General features: G+C 45.2%; 1 protein-coding gene across 2 annotated transcripts; it reads right to left on the reverse strand.

The window, feature by feature from the left end:
* Positions 1–4: 4 nt before the first annotated feature.
* On the reverse strand, positions 5–14,365 carry Sft2d1 (SFT2 domain containing 1). 2 transcript variants are annotated; one of them, XM_031352343.1, is made up of 9 exons: positions 14,173–14,365; positions 7,503–7,524; positions 6,713–6,799; positions 6,149–6,231; positions 5,342–5,423; positions 4,400–4,435; positions 2,946–3,004; positions 1,828–1,857; positions 8–478 (listed from the first exon to the last, which is right to left on the reverse strand). In XM_031352343.1, the coding sequence occupies exons 4-9, from the start codon at positions 6,199–6,201 to the stop codon at positions 439–441; spliced, it is 300 nt and encodes a 99-aa protein (XP_031208203.1). In that variant the 5' UTR covers positions 6,202–6,231; positions 6,713–6,799; positions 7,503–7,524; positions 14,173–14,365; the 3' UTR covers positions 8–438. The 2 variants fall into 2 exon arrangements, with proteins under 2 accessions (XP_031208202.1, XP_031208203.1); XM_031352342.1 differs by lacking the exon at positions 7,503–7,524 and having other exon boundaries at positions 5–478; positions 14,173–14,356.
* Positions 14,366–21,703: the final 7,338 nt, after the last annotated feature.

Here is a 21,703-nt window from a genome sequence, read left to right on the forward strand (position 1 = left end):
AATGTTCCATTTCCAAGAGTGGTTTATTTCAAAACTGTAAAGATACATATATTACTTTTTATTACACATAATAAGTAATTTTAAGCTTAAAGTATATAAAGTTTCACATTTTTAAAGTTAAAAAAATCATTTTAAAGTTGTAGAGCATTTAAAAAGCCAAATAAGCTGGATACATCTTACAACACAGGTTTATACCTTAAATATTCACATTTCAAAAGCTGTTTGTAAAGACCAAAAACAGTAAAAATTATTTACAAGTGCAATGATTATGATGTCTTTGGAAGCAGAGGTTAGCAGGCAGGGAACGGAGGGCTACGCCGGCAGTGAGGTTCAGCGGTCCATGGCATGGGCTGAGGCTGCTGCCCTTTACAGAGTGACCACTGGGGCAGGCACAGCATCAGTACTGTTCCCAAGCACTCCTCCCGGGCAGATGCACTTTCAACTCAAGAGTGAGGAGCAGCACTTGAGCACTGCATCCCTGAGGGAGGGAAGGAGAAGGGGCCATGAAGCAGCAGAGTCCCACCAGACACTAGCAACTTCCAAGGCTGACTCTGCAGCACGGTTTCCAAGGAACCATGGCTTTGCTGAGATTCACTCAGAACACCTGCAAGTGCTTTTGAAGTATTCTTGCTAATTTTTGAAATGGTATTTGTCACAAGAATTTTTACTAGCACATAACCTGGATTTTAATAAAAGAAATGACTCTCAATAACAAAATAATCTGGGAATTAAGTTTTTATAAGAATTAATGCCGAGCCAGTGGTGGTGCACGCCTTTAATCTTAGTACTTGGGAGACAGAGGCAGGCAGATTTCTGAGTTCAAGGCCAGCCTGGTCTACAGAGTGAGTTCCAGGACAGCCAGGGTTATACAGAGAAACCCTGTCTCGAAAAACCAAAAAAAAAATTAATGTTTTTGTGGGTTTTTTTAACTTGCATACCCACGTAATGGTCACAACAGCCAAGCTATGGACGAAGAAAATGGGTTGGTTTTTTTAAACATTAATTTTATTTTTGTGTATGTTGTATATGCCTGTCCGTCTGCCATGAATGTGGTGCCTGCCTGCAGAGTCTAGATAAGGCAAACAGATCCCCCAGGAGCTGGGCCTAGAAATGCAAATGGATGAGCCACCTGATGATGTGTTTGAATGGCGGCTTGAGTCAGGACACACCACACTAGGCCCAAACAGTTACATGTGTAAGAGGTTTAATTGGGGGAGAAAGACGGGGTAGTGGTGGAAAGAGAAGAGGGGGAGAGGGAGAGTGAGGGAGGAGCACTCCCCATATGTGTGTGTGTGTGTGTGTGTGTGTGTGTGTGTGTGTGTGTGTTGACATGGTGACCGCAGGTAAAGGTGGGAGGTGAGCACAATGGATTCTGGGAATATGGTGGCTGCTGCCTTGGTAACAGGTCTGTGAGTCTATATGATGCCAATACCTGGACATGGGTGGTTTGATCCTCCAGAAGAGCAGCAAGCACTCCTGAGCCATCTCTCCAGCCCCCCACCAATGGAGTTTTAGTCAGCCACAGAAAGAACAGAATCCCACAGCTTGCAGAAAACAGGCTGAACTGGAGATGACCTGTCCTATTCAGCTTTTAGTCATTCTTAAAAATAACTTTCTTAAATCAATAAAGTCAACAAAGTTAACTAAAAAGCCTCCTGTAAATTTTGTAGTTGTCTCATTATGTAAGTCTGACTGGCCTGGTGCTTATTGTGTAGACCAGATAAGCCTTGAACTCACAAAGTTGTGCTACCATGCCCAGCCATAAATAGCTTAATGTGGAAATTATTTAAACTCATGATCAGGAGTACAATGGAATTCAGAGCTCACCTTGCATACGGGATGTAGGACAGACTGTACCTGCAAGACAGAGTTAAAGCTGTTGACACTTTCTCTATGCCAAGCCCCCCATTCCCACTGGACACATCTACTGTAGCCACCTGAGCAGCAGAACATAGGCCAGTGGTTCTCTATTGTGACTCCACCTTGGGCAATAGCATTGACTAGGAACTTGTGAGAGACTCCACCTTTCCGGACCTACAGCTCCGAGTCATAAGCAGCTTGTAGACTTTGCTGTGCTGGGGATGGACCCCAGTTCCTGTCACTGAGCTACATACACAACTGACAATGTGCTCAGTAAACTTCAGCAACTCTGATGCTGATGCTGAGGTCTTTGGCAGAACTACCCTCTTATCTTTCCAGCAAAAGCTAACATTACTAAGTATGGTGACAAGTTTCTAGAGAAAAGCCAATGGGAACACATCAAAGGAAAGCAAAATGTAAGAGAGCAGCCTATGTGATTTAGCCTAAATTATCCACATTCCAATGAAAGAGTCAAGCAACCTTACATGGTGAGTCTGAAATACACTGATGTAGTATCTGTCAGTGGAAAGGTAGAAACAGCCAGAAGAGGAGCTGAGCCCAGCTGGATGACAGGCAATGGGAAAGACGCAAAACAACAAAATTGAGAAAGGCAAGGAAAACTTGCTCTGTAGTCTGACAGGGAACAGGGTGAGGAGTGGCTGGCTGGGGCTTTCCAGTCAGGTGAGTGGAAGCAGAGAGAGTCAGATGGGGCTATGAGGAGGATGTGGCACCGGAAAGAAGGCCCACAGTAACAACCAGTGGAATGCCTGGGGCACCTACACCTGTGGTGCGCACCCTGTGAGCTTCCTCCGATGAGAATTCAGGTGGCTTTGTCTACATTTCTGATCAGTTCTCTTCCCACAGTAGCCTGCCCCCATAGCCAGTGCACCCTGATACCACAGTTCTCTCTAGAAGTACCAGGGAGGCACTGTTCAGAATGGGCCTCACTCCATCTGACTGTGCAGGAGTCTGGATCACAAGTATAGGCAGGCCTCTATCCCTTTTCTGGGCTCTCTAGAATCTAAACGATGCTTCTAACATCCTAGACAGTTTCCATTCTATAAATGATTTAAGAAGAGACTTACCAGGTCATTGACAAGAACTGCAATATGCAGAAGAGTAAGGCCAGCCCCTTCTTCCGCCACTAGCAACAAACAACACATTCAGGGTTTTAAAAAGTAGCATTATAAATCAGGTTCAATTCTTTGCTTTAAAACAGATATCCTGTTTATTTGTTTTTATCCCTATCTATTTTAAAACTTTAAATACTGCCCATGAAAGTAGATTTCCTTTCCAATGTCACCCCTATTATCTTAAATACTATAAAATACACAGCATAAGTGACTGTTACAGTTATGCAAAGGCTGGAAATAGAACTCTTCAAGGTTACAGCTTGATGTATCCTTTCCTAGAATCAGCATTTAAACCCTGGAAAACTCCACAGAGTTACTTACTTACCCTCCTCAAGATTTTGTTCTTTGGAGATGTTTTGCTACACAGCCCAGACTGGCTTTGAACCTACAGCAATCCTTCCACCTCACCCTCCCACGTACTGGGATTATAGCATGCACTTTCATGCCTGGCTTCTTGAGGTTTTTGGTTTTGCTTCTTTTTTTGAGACAGGGTTTCTCTGTGTAGGCCTGGCTGTCCTGGAACTCACTTTGGCATCAAACTCACAAGGGTCCCTTGCCTCGACCATCACCCAGAAAGTTTGGTTTATTTTTTGCTTTTGTTTGTTTGTTTTTTAAAAGGCCAATTATACTACTGCAGTCTTCTGGGATAATATAAAGTTCCTACAATGCTCTAAGATAACTGACTTGAGAATTCCTAATCATTGAGGGGAATAAGGTGGGCAGGTGCTGAGGATCAAAACCAGGACTTGTCTCCAGCTTGACAAATGCTTTCTACCAGTGAGCTACACGCCTAGCCCCTGTCCTTAAAGGAGAAGAGGAGACAAGATGGATTAGTAGGTAAAAGCAATTGTTTGGCAAGCCTGACAACCCGGCACCCACATTGTGGAAGAAGAGAACTGGCTCTTGCAAGTTATGCTCTGACTTCCATATGTGCACTATGGCACAACCACACACATACATGGATCCCTTAGCTGACCTGTAAGTTACTATGTAGAGCAGGCTGACCTCAAACTCAAAAGAGCTGTCTGTCTCAGCCTCTAGGATGCTGATTAAAGATATCACCACTACATGTGGTCCTGATGGAGAATCTTTTTCTTATCTGTTGATCTGCTTGTTGTCTGGACCTACCTTCTCTGGGAGCTTTTCACACTGTGGCTTCCCCCAAAGCACACAGAGAGTCTGCAGCAGGCAAAGCAGAAGACACAGGCCCAGTTTAGGATGCTATCAGAGCAGCAACCAGTCTCAGCATGAGTGTGCTCACAGGGACCTATGCTTAACAACAACCTTACATCTGTTCAGGGACACTGACTCTCCTGAGGGCTTCACGAAACTGGCCTCTGATCTGTTCTAGGACAATGGTGGAGTGGGACAGTGAGCAGATAGCCAGCATGGCTGATGTAACTTACCCACAGAGCAGCACACAGGGTAAATACCAGGCACAACTACAGGGAAGGAAAGAGTTCATGAGAAACCTGAGGTTCTTCAAGGGCCCAACAAAAATGCACAAACTTCTGTATTCATCCGCTTGGATGACATGCAACAGAATAAATAAATAAATAAATAAATAAATAAATAGGACAATGGACTCTGCTGCCACCTTAAAGCCTACAGAAGTTAATACCCGCTGTCCCAGCCCTAAATAATGTGCAGGTCAAGTAAAGGGGAAGACTGGACAGTAAAGTTTAGAGAAGCAAGAGGCTACTCCTGTGTCTTGTTGATGCTCATGACATTGCCAACAGACAGTGCCTGCCAATGGCGGCGCCAATAGCACCAGCATGCTCCATCATGTTTACTTTATAGTGCAGGACAATGCTTCACACAGGAGACCGAATGAGCCTGCTGCACACCCATGTCACCTGGACAGGCTAGGGAGAACAGAAGTGGGAGTCTAAGCTAGGAAGGCCTGATGCAACCCCAGCCTGACCCTCGTCAGCTCAGGGCCAGGGTTTGCTTGGGGGTCTGTCTAACTGGAGAGGGCACCTGTGCACTGCTCCATCTGCACTGAGGCAGCGGTTGTCTTCACCATTACAGTGAGGCAGAATCTGTGTGTGCAGCAACTTAACTCACGTTCAACATGTTCCTGCAAACAGCGTGACTCAATAACAAGCACTGAGTGACAGCCACAGAAATTCAGAGCACAAAGTGACAGCCAGAGTGAAAGCCAGAATCAGAGTCTGTTACATGAAGGGACTCAACTCAGAGCAATCACATTAGACAATGCTGTTATTTCTCATGCGCTCTCTCTCTCTCTCTCTCTCTCTCTCTCTCTCTCACACACACACACACACACACAGCAATAATGAAGAAAAGACACTAATAAGTTTATAAAATTAACATTATTTACTTACAAGCATAATAATTGTTGCAAGCAATCTTGTTGTTTCAAACATTTTCTTTAGTTGCTTCACAGGTCCCATTAAAAAGCATGTACTATTTGAAACAAAGTAAAAGATGGCTCTAGTAATTTGTCTGGCTATGCAGAAATAAAATTGCTATAAAATAAAGCTGTTTTATTTCTTGCTTTGCTCGCCTGTGGATGCTGTCCTTGTTGCTATTTGGGACAAAGCCTACATTGGCCTTAAACACTTCACCCTTCTGTAGCGGGAACTTCTCCCCTAAACTTAGTTTGTTGCTGTTCCTTTGAGACAGGGTCTTTCTATTGTAGTCTCTTGGACTCCCAGCCTGCAGAAACGTGTTGTTAAAGCATCACAAGTAGCCTGGATGCTCAACTCATCCCCACGGCAATGCTCTCTCTCAGAAGACACCTGGCAGCTCCAGTCCCTGCTGTTCACTAGCTTCAGTTCTCTACACTGCACCAACACTGTCAAATCTGTTCCTAGCTTCCTGTGTGAGCTTTCCTCACAAAACCTTCACTCCACAAGAGCCAGGACTGAAGGGTAGCAACTACACAGTTGAGCTTTGGAGCAGACCCCAGGCAGGGACCTAGCCTCGGGGTCCCCAAATGCACTGCTGGCCACTCAGTATCCCTGGAACTCATTCATACAATAGCAGTGTTACAGAGTGAACATAAATTTTGCTGCAGAATTGGCATTATAAACAATCAACAGAACATGCTACTTACAAAGACTTACTAGGAAGAAAATCTGGAACCAAGAGCAAGCAAGGCATTTTAAGAAGCCAAAGTATACACATACCTGGCCAATGCAGCAAGGTTTCCAAGGGTGTAAAATACTGCAAAGAGTTTCATGCCATTGGGAAGCCACAGCAACCCAGTTCCCTAAAGTAGAATTTATAGTTAGTTAGATAACAATATGATCTTTGGAGCCCAGAATTAGAAAGTTCTACTACAGTGGTTGATACTAAGTACTATACAATAATGCTTAAATATAACTGTGGTAATACAGTCTCTTGTATCAGTGTATACAAATGCGCTCTAGCAGAACTGTCTCTACACTTGTCTGAAACTTAATATTCATTTGAATGCCAAGTTGAAACAGGCTCACTAAAACACATCTAAATCATTGATTGTCTAGTTTTCAAGAAAAACTGGTGTTCCAAATACAATTTTAACATTTTCTCCAAATTACCATAACATTATTTTCTGTTTATTTTTAATCAATCCCTACATACTTATTTAAGGTCACTGTGTTCCATCAAAATAATCTAACATTTAGATAAAGCAGGCTATTTCTGTTGGTTCTAAATTAAATTGTTTAGAACAATATAAGACTATTAAAAAAGATAATGCCTTAACTCACAAGGATTGAAAAGAAAATGCCAGCAACAAAGCATATGACAAACCACTTCAACCTGGTGTTGAAACTCAGGGATGAGGCATCCAGGACCTTAGAAAAGAGGGACAGTTAAGAAAGTTAGGTCAGCATGTATAAATCTGACTCTTTACTACATTAAGCAAGCTTCTTCTTTGTCTTTTGAGACAGGGATTCTCTGCATATCTCTGGCTGTCTGTCCTATCCCATCTTTAAACTGGGATAAAGCCAGGTGGGCTGCATGTTAGAAACTGCAGAGGTTGGGCCTGCACACAGGCTCAGCCCACACCTCTCAACTTTCACCAGGCCTGAGAGTGAGGCAAGGATGATCTCAGTGGAAACCTTTAAGGAAGCAGGGGGAACTGGAGAGGGAAATGGAAGGCACCAAGCAAGGGTATGCTTCACCCAGAGGTGAGCCTGGGTCCTTGATGAACCACTTTGCAATGGATCTACAGCCTAAGGAGCAAGCTGGCTTCTGGGGCCCTTGAAGAAACTAGAAATTTAGCCAGGCATGGTAGTGCACATCTGTAATCCCAGTACTTGGGAAGTAGAGGCAGGAGGATCAGGAATTCAAAGCCAGCCTCAACTATACGGCAAGTTCAAAGCTAGAACTAGAAATTAACAAGAATTTCTATCGCAAAATTTAAATTCTAATGGGCACTACCATATACACTTAAAAAAAAAAAAAAGAACAGCAGCTCAGAACATTTTCAGTGGTGAAATCCTAATAGGAATTTGTGGGCATCTGCTTGCAATCCCCTTGGTCTCCACTCCTTACCTCGGCAGATCATCTGGGAATCCTTCCGCAGCATGAAAGGCAGAGAAAAGTAAGTGCTCCGTCAGGGGAACACACCACATTGAACATATCCTAGTGTCTTTGCGCTTTAAGTTAGACATCCTGATTTCAGCAATGCCACCCACTACAGCCTAACTATAGGTGGGAATGTGGTTGTAAATTGGGTAAATGGGCTATGGATACCCAAAGCCCCTTCTTACCAGGGATTTATACAGTATCTGTATTTTAATGACAGAATAAAACACCCCAAATATGTACATCACTTAACAAATAACCTGCTGTCACACACATCAGAACACCATGCTCTGTCATACATGTATATACACATGCATACAATTTCCACTTTTCATCTTCAGGACTTCTTGCCATCACATGAGACAGTAAAGCCTTTGACCAGGAGGCCTGAGAAGACACAGCAAGGAATCTGGACTGAAAGATGAACCACTGATGCTAACTCTTCAGCCATACAGGCAGTGAGGAGAAGGAATGGACACCACCCAGTGACCCCAGCTTTGCACCTGTACCTGATGATGGGTTAAGGCCCAGGGCCACATCACTTGCAGAGCCAGGGAGAGTTACAGCCACAGAGGCCAGAGGCCAGTCCTCCAGAACACTTGCTGTGGCTATCAATTTAGCAAAAGCCGTCATTTCTGCATTCCCCTCTATTTCTCTCCCCAAATGGCTGGCATGTAAAAAGACAACCATCAGCAGAAGCTGAAGGCCCTGCTCCTTGGGGCTATTCTGAGCAGCACTTCCTTGCCCCCTCTCCTCCTGGGATTCATGAGGTGAAGAGCCATTTTGTCGCCCAGTTGCTCTTGACCAGCTTTCTTTGTCCTCTCCTTCAGGATTCCTGGTCACAAGGCCAATCTTACCCACATGGTAGATCTTGCCTGTTCTCCATATTCAACATGAACAGCCCATTCTTTCTGTTCTTCAATCCATCTCCAGTGGCTTTTCTCTTTCATCCCACCCACTGACCTATTGCCAGAGCCGCCTTCTTCCTTCTGTCTCTGAAATCCTTGTTCAAAAACCCCAGTCTTGGGGCTGGGGTTCAGGTGCTAAGAGCACTTTCAGATACATTAGACCTGTGTTCAACTCCCAGTACTCATATGGTAGTCACAACCATCCCCAATTCAAGTTCCAGGGTATCCAATGCCATTTTCTGGCCTCAGTGGGCACCAGCTATGCCTATGATGCACATACATACATGTAGACAAAACAGTCATAAACACAAAAAGAAATTAGTCTTAGAAAATAAGCAATGTCCTAGGAGCTGCTACCTCGCCTGCCTCACAGACCCCTTATCAGGACCTCAGCTTTTCCTCATTTCAGTGGCAAGTAATGTTGAGTACAATTGGTCAAGCCTGTTTTCAATCTCCCCACTCCCAACCTGTTTTCTTACTAAAGCTACCTCAAGCCTCCTAGTTCTGCTTCAATGCTCCCCTCTGAGCAGTCAACTCCACCTACTGACAGCAGAGAGAACTGAAGGCAACAGTGGGAGCTCATAGCTCCCTTGGCAGTTTGAGTGACAGCAGCCCCCATCCACTCACTTATAGTGAGTGCTTGGTCCCCAGTTGGTGGAACTGTTGGGGCAGGATTAAAGTGTATGGCTTTGCTAAAAGAGGTGTGTCACTGGGGTGGGGGTGGGGGGTGAAGATGAACTTTGAGGTTTTGAAGGTCCATGCCATTCCCAGTTAGCTCTCTGCCTCATGTTGTGTCTCAAGATGTGAGCTCTCCACTACTGCTCCAGAGCCATGTTCACCTACCTGGTATCATGCTGCCTACCATGATGGTCATGGACTCACACTCTCAAACTATAAGCCTCAAATAAACTCTTCTGTAAGCTGCCTTGGTCATGATGTCTTATCACAGCAACAGAAAAGTACCTAAGACATCCACTTACAAGTGCACCCAGACCTCTGCTCTGGCTCCCAGGAAAAGACTCTTCCTACCTGTGCCAGGGAGGTACACATTTGCCTACCTGCTTTAGGGCCCCACCCCTTAGGCCTGCCGCAGAAACTTCTTGAAACAAAAAAGTCTCCGTTCAACCTCCACAGCCGGCTCCCAGCCACTCTGGATACTGAGAGCAACTGTGTGCTTCTAAGAGCTAGATGAGGGCTCAGCTCCTGGTTACAAACAAACACTACATGCTGGTCAGGCACGGTGGTGCATGTCTTTAATCCTAGCACTTGGGAGGCAGAGGCAGGAGGATCTCATGAATTCAAGACCACCCTTGTCTACCTAGTGAGTTCCAAGCCAGCCACATTGACACCTTGTCTAAAAACCAAACAAACTAGTATGCCAGATGCTGTAACAAAACACCATCACCACCACCCCCAACACCCTCTTCTTCCTCTTCCTGACTCTGGAGACTGTGAGTCTAAGGTCAAGTGTCAGCAGGCATGGTGTCTGCTGCCTCTGCACATGACAGAAGGGGCAAATGGTCTCCCTGGGGTATCTTTTAAGGACACCTTAAGACTGTCATGCTGGGAGTTAGGCCTTAGCATATGAATTTGGGGAGCACTCAGAATGCAGCACTGGATGTGACTGTTTGGGCCTGACCATGAGCAATGACATAGCCTCCTGGGAAGCTGCCATTCCACATGAGCCTGGAGCACCATAGGCTCTGAAGGGAGCTGTGGTCCTCACCTGCAGCTCCTCACTGGCTGTGACCTTCCATTTTCACACACAGTGTACCCTAGGCCTGAAGATGGGCCTGAGAGGCTTGATTCTCTAACCTTAACTGCTTGATGTTTTTCTGTGATTGTCCTAATCCTGCAGCTATGTAGAGTCCCCAGCCACTGGACAGCTCAATACTATATAGAAGACCCAACTCAGAGAACATATGAATTTTTGGAGTTATACAACCAAAAAAAAAAAGTAACTGTCTTAGTTAGGGTTTTACTGCTGTGAACAGACACTATGACCAAGGCAACTCATAAGGACAACATTTCATTGAGGCTGGCTTACAGGTTCAGAGGCATCAAGGCAAGAACACACAGCATCCAGGCAGACATGGTGCAGGAGGAGCTGAGAGTTCTACAGCTTCATCTGAAGGCTGCTAGCAGAATACTGGCTTCCAGGCAGCTAGGGTGAGGGTCTTATAGCCCACACCCACAGTGACACACCTGCTCCAACAAGGCCACACCTTCTAATAGTGCCACTCCCTGAGCTGGGCATATACAAACCAACACAATAACTAAATGTTTCACAGTACCTTGGCAGGTCATATTCAGTCTTCTGAGAAAGACCCTGCTTGGCTTATATAACAGGGGCTTTTATTAGCATCTTCCATGTGGCGAACTTGAAGGTGGAGCATGGCAGTTTCCTTTGTTAACATGGACTAGTTATCTGCCACGCTGGGCTATAATATGCACATGGGTGCTCCCCCAAATCCTATCCTTTCAGCAACTGGTGCTAGAACACAGAGCCTCCAGGACATGCAGGACATGGCAACAGAACCTTTGGGAGTGGGATTAGTTTCCTTTCCCAAGGAATTCCCACACCCCTTCCACTGAAACAGAATGGTACATCCAGGGACCAGAAAGTAGCCCTTGGGAGACACAGATTCCGCTGTGACCATGAACTTGGAACTGTCAGGCTCTAGAATAGTAAAAAATAAACTTCTGTGGTTTCCAAGCTACCCAGTCTTTGTGTTCTGGTCAAAGTTTATGAATACTCGGTTAAGGCAGAAACTTGTTAGGCTTCAATGACAGGTCACAGGACAGACAGATCTTACATGCAAATGGGGAAGGGCAGTCAATGGCGAGAACATTGGCCAGAGCAAACAGGAGGGTAACTAGGAACAGGCCCAGTCTCTCTGAAGACGTTCAATGCTGACTCCACTAGAAGAGCCAGGTTGGAGCATTCCAGAAAGAATGACTTTGCTAAAAGACTGCCAAGTTGTACAGATAAGAAAGGACTCAGGCAAGGAAGCTGAGACACCTGAAGCCTAGCTGAGTCCTGGCAGGGGGAGGAGGAGCCAGGTGCATGCAGGTCTGAGAGGCTAGCCTGGGTTTAACTCTAGAAGCACAGTGGTGGGGGAGCAGGATGGGCTTCTCTGAGGCCTGCTTCAGGCCTTTCCCTCTAGGAAAATGTCCTAGACACCTCCGCAGGAGGGCCCAAAACCCTAGCTTCTAATCATCCCTGGGCCTCAAGCTTCTCAGCAGCAGCATGATGGTGATGGTGTAGCTCAAATTCCAGGGTGCCCAGACACCTGTGTCTGACCCTGCACCTGGGTAACCATCTACTTAGAGGACCTATTCCATCCTGCAGTACAAGAAATCACCACTCAGGACACCCTGCTGCCCTGATAAGCCTGGGCACCTACAATCGCATAACACCCTAAACTCGACACAAACTTTTTGGTCCTCACCTCCTCTAAGCATCTCTCATCTTGTGGTATACCCTCCCCAGGGGCATGCGATCTTCCACACATCCTGCAGGACATGCAGTGGGCTAGGCACACTTCCCTCTATGCTCATGCTCCTCCCTAGACACCTACTACTTTCAAGGCCACCATGACAATGTACCCCTGTCCCTCATCATTGTCATACCTTTCATTCTTGGAGAGCAAAATATCTATACATATGAAGTAAAAATAAATCTTAAAAAAAAATGTAAGGAAATTGGAGTACTGGGTCAACATAGCTGAGGTTTCCCCATGAACAGGCTCAGGCTCTCAACCCCTCTTCTCAGAAGTAGCCCTACTTTGAGACATTCTGAAAACTTGAGATGCTAAGGCCTACTTGACAGAAGACACTCATTAGAGTTGACTTCTCTCCTTCCTGGAGCTGTGAAGTGAATCCCCTCTCATATATTTATCCAAGAACTGAACTGTCAACCATACCTTCCTCATCATAATGTAAAGCTCTGAAACTGGGAACCACAACATACCTTCCCTCTCTGAGTCGTTTCTGCCAGGTACTGTGCTCAGCGATGGGAAAGTGGTTAATACAGTATAAATCACTCATAGGAAATTGAAACCCTCTCCACAGCCTAGGAGATGCAATGGGATGCAGAATCTTCCACCTCTTGCCTGCCTTTGTCTCCTACCTGTGTTCCTCTTTCCCTCTGTTCCAGTCACTGGCCCAGAACACACTGAGGCCACATCTGCCACTCTCTCCTAGTGGGAAGCTCTTTATGAGCTTTCCTACCTGAGAGGCTGACCATCCTATGCACTATGGCAATCCTAAACTTCCCAACCCACTTTACCTGTCCACAGCACTTTTCACTAACACCGTAACTGTACTCTTGTTTGAGATATAAATTTCGTACACTGGAGGCCTCTACCAGTCACTGTTAATTATATCGACAGGGACAACAATGTGAGGACCTGAAGATCATCTATTGGATAACCACTTAACAGTCTGTCACCACCAGCACGGTTCGCCTTTGATTTGAACTCTTCTCTACACAATTTTTTCTCCTCCAGAAACAGCTTCAAGGAACAAGATCACTTCTTTGTCCCCAGGATTTACAAGAGCACTGCCTGACATCACTCTGGCAGTGGATTCACTCCTTAGGCACAATGTCTGAACAGTAGCCACATGCTACTGAACACTTAAAAAATGGCATGTACCACTGGGCAGGGGTGGCGCATGCCTTTAATCCCAGCACTTGGGAGGCAGATTTCTGAGTTTGAGGCCAGCCTGGTCTACAGAGTGAGTTCCAGGACAGCCAGGGTTACATAGAGAAACCCTGTCTCAAAAAAAAAAAAAAAAAAAAAAAAAAAAAAAAAAAAAAGAAAAAGAAAGAAAGAAAGAAAGAAAGAAAAAGAAAAAAGGAAAGAAAAAAGGCACGCACCACTAAGGAAATAAATTCTAAATTTTAATCTGTTTAAATTTTAAGTAGCTACATGTGGTCATAGCTACTGCACAGATCTAGAACAAAGTGTGGAGCATGAAACACTTGTTACTATCAAGCTCCTTGGATAAGCCATATATACTGCCATTTCTGATGTTACTATATATAGGCTTTTGTATTGCAGTTACAATACAGACTTCAGTTCTCAGGATGCAAAGGCAGGACCTTTGTAGTTCCAGGCTAGTTAGGGCTACACTGTGAGACCTTGTCTGAGAACAAAACCAAAAAGAACAAACAAAACACAAAATAGATTTCACTAGTCTTAACACAGGCTTCCTCAGCCCTGCCAACAAAGAAGTCAGAAACGAAAAAATGAAAAAAACAAAACATCTTCATGTAATACAAACTCAAGTCCATGTCTGTGCCAAGGCACACCAAAATGTGCTAGCATGCAAAACACAAAGCAGTTCCTGTTTGCCTATTTTAAATTCTTCCTGGAGGAAGTAAGTCTTTATCAAGTTTCATGTCTGGGTCTGTGACAAACAACCAGGGCTCTGTTAATAAGAAAGACATGCACTACTGAGGAGGGCTGATTTCACAGGCAACCTTTGGCACGGTGTAGCTTCACGTCTGTGCTCTCCAGTCTTGAGACCTGGAATGCATGAGCTAGCCATAGGCAGCCTGGCCCCGAAGCCTGCTCGCTGCGGAACTTGGGTGCAGGAGGGGAGCGCCCAGAGAAAGGCCATGGCAAAGCAGCTGGGAGCGGACAGACCCGGAGATCCGGGACCGACTCCCCGACAGCGGTTCGCGGCCCCCTTCCCACTGTCGCCGCGGTCGAGGACGTTACCTGCGCCGTCAGGCCTTGCTCCTCGTCGTCCTGGCCGCTCAGGACGCGCCGTAGCTTCTCCATAACCCTGTCTTCTGGCCGTGTCGCGAGCCACTAGCTCGTCCACCCCCCACGCCCACCCGGAAGCCAGGAATCCGCACCTTCACGCGCCAGCCGGAAATCCGGACTTCCGTTTTCTTCGAGCATGCGCACCATCTAGCTCTTGATCTGCTGGGGCGGGCCTGGTTACGTCACTTCCGGCGCGCCCACTGGTACCTGCAGGGGTCTGGAGAGTTGCTTTTCTTACCCTTAAGAGGCGTTCACCCTGCCAGCAGGGAGGGACGCAGTGTTAGAGCTCTCTGTCCGGCCTGGTGCAGAGAAACAGTGTCCAGTTGCATGACTGACCAGGCACTGAGTGATAGGTCCTACCCCGATTGTTTTGGGTTGGAGAGATGGTAATGAAATGGCCTTTATTTTAACTACTTCACTAACAGCTTCCTCCTTAATTTAAAATTGGATCAAGAAAAAAAGGGTTGTCTATCATACTGCCTCTCGAAAAGCAGTCATTACAGGAATTATAGAGAAGGAAATCTTGTACTGATGAAACTGCTCCAGCATTCTCAGGAAGTTGGACCTGAATAAACGAAAAGTACAAAAACCCTGTCCCTTTGCCCTTTGAAAGATCACAAAGACAATAATGTACAATAAAATCGTCGTTGATGTCCAATAAAATCGTTTTTAATTTGTCTGTACGTTTTCCTTTTGAATTATAGTGACTTCTATATTTAAAAAAATCTGATAACAGTAGTTATGAAAAGTCTGTTTTGCAATATACATGAAATTGCCAGTACTCACAATATGGTTGAAACCCCGATTTGAAGGAGTTAGTACATACTTGAAATAATTAATGGCAGTTCAAAGACACTGGTGACATATACATGAATGTTAATGTCACAATGAAACCCATTTATTTGTACAAATGATAGGGTGTTAATTATAATAACAAGAATAAACAACAATCCTAGAATGTGTTACAGAGAGAAAGCGATTTAGTAACCCAGTTTTGCCTGAGACTTAACCTCTTAGTGTTCTGACTTGATATGTGTGTGACCTCTTCTGTCATTTTTTTAAAAAAGTTTATTTGTATGGATGTTTTACCTGCCTGTGTGTGTGTGTGTGTACCATATTCATGCACTGCCCAAAGATACCAGAAGAAGGCATCAGATTCCCTAGAACTGGAATTAGGGAAAGTTGTGAGCTGCTATGTGGGTGCTGGGAAACTGAATCCTCTGGAAAAACAGCCAGTGCTCTCAACTGCTGAGCCCATCTCTCCAGTCCCTCTGTCATTCTTAAGGCTGAATAAGATCTTATGTAGAATAGAGACCCTTGAAGTGTATATTGCCTGAAAATTTTAATTATATAGAATAAAATGTAACTATTAAAAACAAGGACTGAGGGCTTGAGCGATGAATCATAAGTTAAGAACACTGGATGTTCTTCCAGAGGTCCTGAGTTTGATTCCCAGTACCCACTTGGTGACTCCCAACCATCTATAAAGGGATCTGATACCCTCTTTTGTTATGCAGGCATACATGCAAATAGCATAATAAATTATTTATTATTATATATCATATTAATTTAGACTATATAAATAAATAGGTCATAAATAAATCTTAAAAACAAAATAAAGACTGAACTAGAGGTGGTGGCATATGTCTTTAGTACCAACACTCAGGAGGCAGAGGCAGGCAGATCTCTTGAGTTCAAGGCTAACCTGGTCTACAAAGTGAGTTCTAGCACAGTCAGGGCTACACAAAAAAACCCTGTCTCAAAAACCCATACATTCAACCAAACAAAAGGCTGATGTATAGGTTTTATTGTTTCTTGTTCCCTAGAAGCCAAACCTGTCTTCTGAACAATGGTACAAAGAATTTGTTAGATCCATGTGGGAGATAAGAAAATGAGTAAGGGCCTAGGCTCTGGAGAGAAGCTGTGGATTAGAAACTTGCCCCCACCCCTTGTAGCTTTGAGATTTGACATAAATCACCATAAACTTTGGCTTCAGATGTGGAAATAAGGAGGGCATAATGTCGAAAGCCTTTAAACCCAGCACTTGAGAGGCAGAGTCAGTGGATCTCTGTGAATTCAAGCCAGCCTTGTCTACATAGGGAGTATGAGGGAAAGTCAGAACTACATAGTTAGACACTGTCTCCAAAACAAGCAAACGTGAAAATAAATAACGTGAAAATAACATCCATTCCTTCCTTAGAGAACTGTAAGGTGGCTAAATAGAAAAACACTGAAACCATCCTTATGTTGTGGGGTTGTAGATGCTACAAATCAGTCAATCCTGGTAGCACTTTCCAGAACATGCAGGTTCAGGGTCAGAGTTTTGGTGAACCTCAAGCCCACCTAGCTGAGATCCAGAGAATGAGGCTGCCTTATTTCACTTCATGTTGTAAATAAATTTCCCTTCTGGGCTCCATTCAGTGCCCTAGTTTTCACATTATTGTGCCGCTGCTGTTGTTGTTGTTGTTGGTGGTGGTGGTGGTCTCACACTACTTGATGGGCCAGGAACCATCTATCCTGCCCAGGCTCCTACGCGCCTTCTTAGGAAGATGGTAAGAGAAGCCTCACTCAGACATAGTGCAGCAGTTGGGCATCCAATCTTAACAAATCTGCATAATTTGAAGCAAATAAGGTTAATAATGATCAGCTGACAAAGATGTGACCAGAGGTTTTCAAGAACCCCATTGCATGTGCTCAAGAAAATGGCTCAGCATACCCCAAGTCAGCATTTGTGGTGACTTTCCTGAACGTAAGGAGCCAAGTAGCAAGGATCTTGTGTGGAAACACTCAGAACAGAGCTGGCACTCACTGGGTGCTGCTCTATTGCTGCTCATCCTCCTGGCTGCTCATCGTGTACACACCCAGCTCTGGGTCCCCATTTCTCTTCTTTTAGTGTTTTGCTCAGAAAAACTAGAAGAACTTACAGCTTCCATATTTTTCCTGTTCCCAAACACAAGGTTTTTCCAATGGCAGAGAAATTCATACTTTCCAAACCCAAGGCAAAATAAGGTTTTACCTCAGGTGTAAAATAAGGTTGTGAGTGGAGAGAGACTGGACCTCTAGAGAAACAAGTCCTTCTGAGGCACTGAGATAAGTTCCTGGCTATTAAGCCAGGTTTGGTGTTGCATAGTTTTAATCCCAGCAGTTGGGAGAAGGAGACAGGTCTCTGTGAGTTCAAGACCAGTCTTTCAACTTAGCAAGTTGCACTGGCTGGTTTTGTGTCAACTTAACATAAGCTGGAGTTATCACAGAGAAAGGAGCTTCAGTTGAGGAAATGCTTCCATGAGATCCAGCTGTAAGGCATTTTCTCAATTAGTGATCAAGAGGGGAGGGCCCCTTGGGGGTGGGTACTATGCGTGGATTGGTAGTCTTGGGTTCTATAAGAAAGCAAGCTGAGCAAGCCAGGGGAAGCAAGCCAGTAAGGAACATCCCTCCATGGCCTCTGTATCAGCTCTTGCTTCCTGACCTGCTTGAGTTCCAGTCCTGACTTCCTTTTGTGATAAACAGCAATGTGGAAGTGTAAGCTGAATAAACCCTTTCCTCCCCAACTTGCTTCTTGGTCATGATGTTTGTGCAGGAATAGAAACCCTAAGACACAACCAGGGTTACATAGAAAGCCCTCATCTTTAAAAATAAGTAAATAAATAAAGGAAGGAATGAAGGAACTATCTAGGCTGAAAAAGACATGAGATCCTTGAATGCAAAAGGCAATATCTATCCCAACTCCACACTGCATGATGTCATGTTACATTCCAATACAGGTAAAACTAGTTGCTGGTTTCTGAGATTGGGGTGGGGTGTGTGTGGATGAGTCAAATGGACACAGAGGACTTCTAGGGCAATGGAATTGCCTCTGGGTGTGATGACGGACACATGATGCAGTGGTTTGAATAAAAATGGCCCCTATAGGCCCATAGGGGGTAGCACTATTAGGAGCCGTGGTCTTGTTGGAGTAGGTGTGGCTTTGTTGGAAGAAGTACGTGACTGGGGGCAAGCTTTGAGGATTCAGAAGTTCAAGCCTGGCCAGGGTTCCTGCTGCCTTTGGACCCACATGTAGAACTCTCGACTGGCTCTCCAGCACTGTCTCTGCCAGTGTGCTGCCATGCTTTCTGCAAGCCAGAGCCAATTAAATGTTTGCCTTTTTAAAGAACTGCCAGGGTCATGGTGTCTCATCACAGCAATAAAACCCTAACTAAGACACATGGCAATATGCCTCTGTTCCAGCCCACATCATGTGCAGCACTAAATGTGACTCCTAAAATGGACAATGAACTATAACAGAAACATACAAGTTGGTTCATCAGGAGTAGAACACCCATCATCAGATTTAGGGGGAGGTTGAGTGGGGCTAGAAGGGAGGGGAAATGTGGGGTCCTTCTGTTTTCTGTGTATGCTTCAAACTATTAAAAAAGATGAAGCTGTTAATATGAAATAGTGAATCCCTATGGGTGTCCATCTCACTTGGGACCACTTCCCCACAACAGTACAACAGAGCTAATAGCTGAGCCTCAGGGCCCTGCAGGAGACAGCAGCCTTGGAAGAGGCTGGTGAGAGAAGCAGGCACGTTTGGTAGGACAGTGTGTGGGCTTTTGTTGGCATTAAGGGAGCAGGGTGAGAAAGGAGCAAGGGAAGAGTCAGGCTGCTGAGGGAGCTATTGAGACTTGTTTCAGGACCCTGTGCTCAACAAGAGCCACAGAGACCACTGAACTTTGAGCTTAGGGTAGAAGCAGATTTGCATTCTGGGAAACCTATTTGGGCTCAGAAAGGAAGGTAGGTACTGGGCTCAGGAATGGCTGTACTGTGGCCTGTCAGAGGTGCTGATGGGAGACTAGAGGAGGGCCACAGAAGCTCTGGTGGGAGTGGCCTGCAAAGGGCAGACAAAAGCAGATTCTGTAGGTAGAAATGGACCCTTGGATGCTATGGAGGTGGTGTGTTGATGAGGTTACAGAGGGAAGGGCGGCACTTGTGTCAGAATGAGTCATGGGGTTTGCCACTGCATGTAGCAGCCACACGCTGATGGTGTGATAGAGACTTGAAAGGTCGAGCTGGCAAGAGGCCTGGAAGTGAAGAACTCCCAAGAGACTGTGGGTGCAGAAAGGGGCCTTTGGTGTTCTATCACAAAAATGAGAACAAGGGTGAGAGGGGAGAGGGAAGAATGTTGTCAGTGATGCTGGCCAGCTGAGGCAAAGGGCTAGCAAGGTGCCTCCCGACCATCACTGCTGACAAAAGCCCTGGCAGTTTGCTGTCTGTGGTGCTGAATGCCTTAGGCTGAGCTTCCTTTCCCATTTTCTGAGCAAAGAGCTGTTGAAGAACAGCAATCAGCTCTTATAGAAAATATCCAGGTCTCACACTTTGCACAGCAACTGAAAAAAGACACCATGGTCATTTCCATGCATACCTATGGCCTTTACAGTTTCCTGGGAAATCTGTTTTCATACCTCAAACCCTGCCATAAGAGAGAATGCATTCCCCAAACTTTGTCTCGGAAAAGTCAGCAGGAAGCACTCTGTGCCTAAATGACCGAGTGTTTCCTTTTCCTTTCTGGCAGCAATCAGAGTCATGCTGTGTCTTGTGGCTGATGCCCCTCAGTGACTGTCCAATTGAGGCCTATATGAGACTCATTTGCTAGTCCATGAAAACAAAGTAACCTTCATTAATTGATACTTTAAACTGTTAAGGCAACTATCAAGTTTTGGATGTGACTTGTTTAAAAGCAAAAGTAAAATTAATTCCACAGATCGTGTGGTTATAGACACATAATTGTCAGTTCATGGAAATGTGACCAGCATTACACAGATGAATTAAAATGCCCTCATGTGACCTCTCTACAGCTATAGGTTCCCAAGGAAATGGCAACTGTCAGTTTGTGTCAGGGTAACGGAATTTGACCTAATTAAGAATGACAGAATCGGGCAAGGGTATACCTCAGTTGATAGAGTGTTTGTCTAGCATGCACTAGGTCCTGGGTTCAACCTCTATCTAGCACTATATAAATCCAAGCACAGTGCCATGTGTTTATAATCTCAGCACTCAGGGTGTAGAGGCAGGAGGATTTGGAGTGTAACATCATCCCTTGGCCTTGAATGTAGTGAATTCAAGGCCAGTCTGGGATCCTGGTGTTGGCATAGTTATTTCTTTAGCTATTTTATTGAATTCTACTATCTACCACCTTTTAAGCCTTATTCCATCTTAATTCCTTCCAATCCCCCAACATTAGATAGGAGAGAAAGAAGGTTAGAGGGGAAAGGGTATGGACCTCTTTAGACTATTTCCTGCTAGTTTGGGGCATTGAGTTCCTTAGGGCAGGTCCAATCTTTGTCATCAGGCTATCTCCAACTTCTCTTCTGTCGGGCTTCAGGTCTGTCTAGCCGCTGTCATGCTGGAGCAATGCTGGCATGCTGCTCAGGGAAGGCAGAATGTTGTCCAAGATAGGGAGGAGGTCCCAGCCTATGTTTCCTGGAGGGTAGGGAGAGCAGCAGGGCCTGGGAAGGATGCTGTGGTTCTCAATCTCCTGTGCACCCAGACACCCCTGGGACCTGGAAGAGTTGAGAATGGTGGTCTGAGGGTCTACCCTTCCCCTAGTTGCCAGGCAAAAAAATGGGTGACTGAGTCCGGGCGGGGCAGTACCCGGTTTGGTTCTGAGTGAGTGCGGAGAATACTGAGGGGCTGAGAGGCGGCCTACTTTGGGAGATTCAGGTGCAGTTCTTTACAAGGAACTGTTTCTGCCCTTTCCTCAGGCAATCCTTGATGAAGAAGATCTTCCTTGCTTGTCCAAACTGCTTTATTTTTATGTGGGCTATGAATGCATATGTCTTACTCCAGGTGAACCAGGGATTAAATACCTTTTGTGGGAAGGGATGCACAGGAAGGGAAGCTCATTTCCTAAACACTTGGGGTATATCTAGATTCCTCATTAGCTTGAAGAACTCTAGGTTTTTATACTACATGGCTGGTTGTCATGGTCCTCTCAGTGGGGTGTCATGGTTACTTACATATTCCAGGACAGGTAGAGCCTCACTGGGAGCTGGTTCCAATGCCTGCTGTTCTCAATTATGAGATTTACTGCAGTTTTTGAAACTGTTTCAGCCATACCAGTTCTTCTGTGTGGTGGCACAGTCCACTTGCCCCACACCCTTCTCTCTGCTCATGACCCTTTGAGAAACAGCAACAGCAGGAACAGGGGGAGCAGCAGGTATTTCAGAGCTTACCCTTAGCTCCTTGGGGCTCTGGCATTTATACCCTCTAAAGAGTCCCCAGAATTCAAAATGTAAACTATCTGCAAATGGCAAAAATCACCCCCCTCCTAGAGCACAAGACAATCATAGTCAGCACCCCTGGACAAACTGAAGCAGCCCCACATTCCACACCTGGGATTAAAATAAAAATATATTCACAAAACATAACTGGGTTTTTAAAGAAACCAAAATTCTCACTACACCCAGGCTCAAACAACAAAAAGAATAACAGGTCGTGTCTTTCAGAA

This window comes from Mastomys coucha, unplaced genomic scaffold (assembly GCF_008632895.1).
Source record: "Mastomys coucha isolate ucsf_1 unplaced genomic scaffold, UCSF_Mcou_1 pScaffold5, whole genome shotgun sequence".
NCBI classification, from domain to species: Eukaryota; Metazoa; Chordata; class Mammalia; order Rodentia; family Muridae; genus Mastomys; species Mastomys coucha.

Excerpts from the sequence above, each read along its gene's own strand:
- Sft2d1 (XM_031352342.1), bottom strand. The coding sequence starts at position 14,235 with ATGGAGAAGCTACGGCGCGTCCTGAGCGGCCAGGACGACGAGGAGCAA. Across the intron at positions 6,232-6,712 it reads GCATTTTCTTTTCAATCCTT|GGAACTGGGTTGCTGTGGCT; the intron begins GTGAGTTAAGGC and ends ATTCTACTTTAG. Across the intron at positions 1,858-2,945 it reads CAGTTCTTGTCAATGACCTG|GTACAGTCTGTCCTACATCC; the intron begins GTAAGTCTCTTC and ends TCTGTCTTGCAG.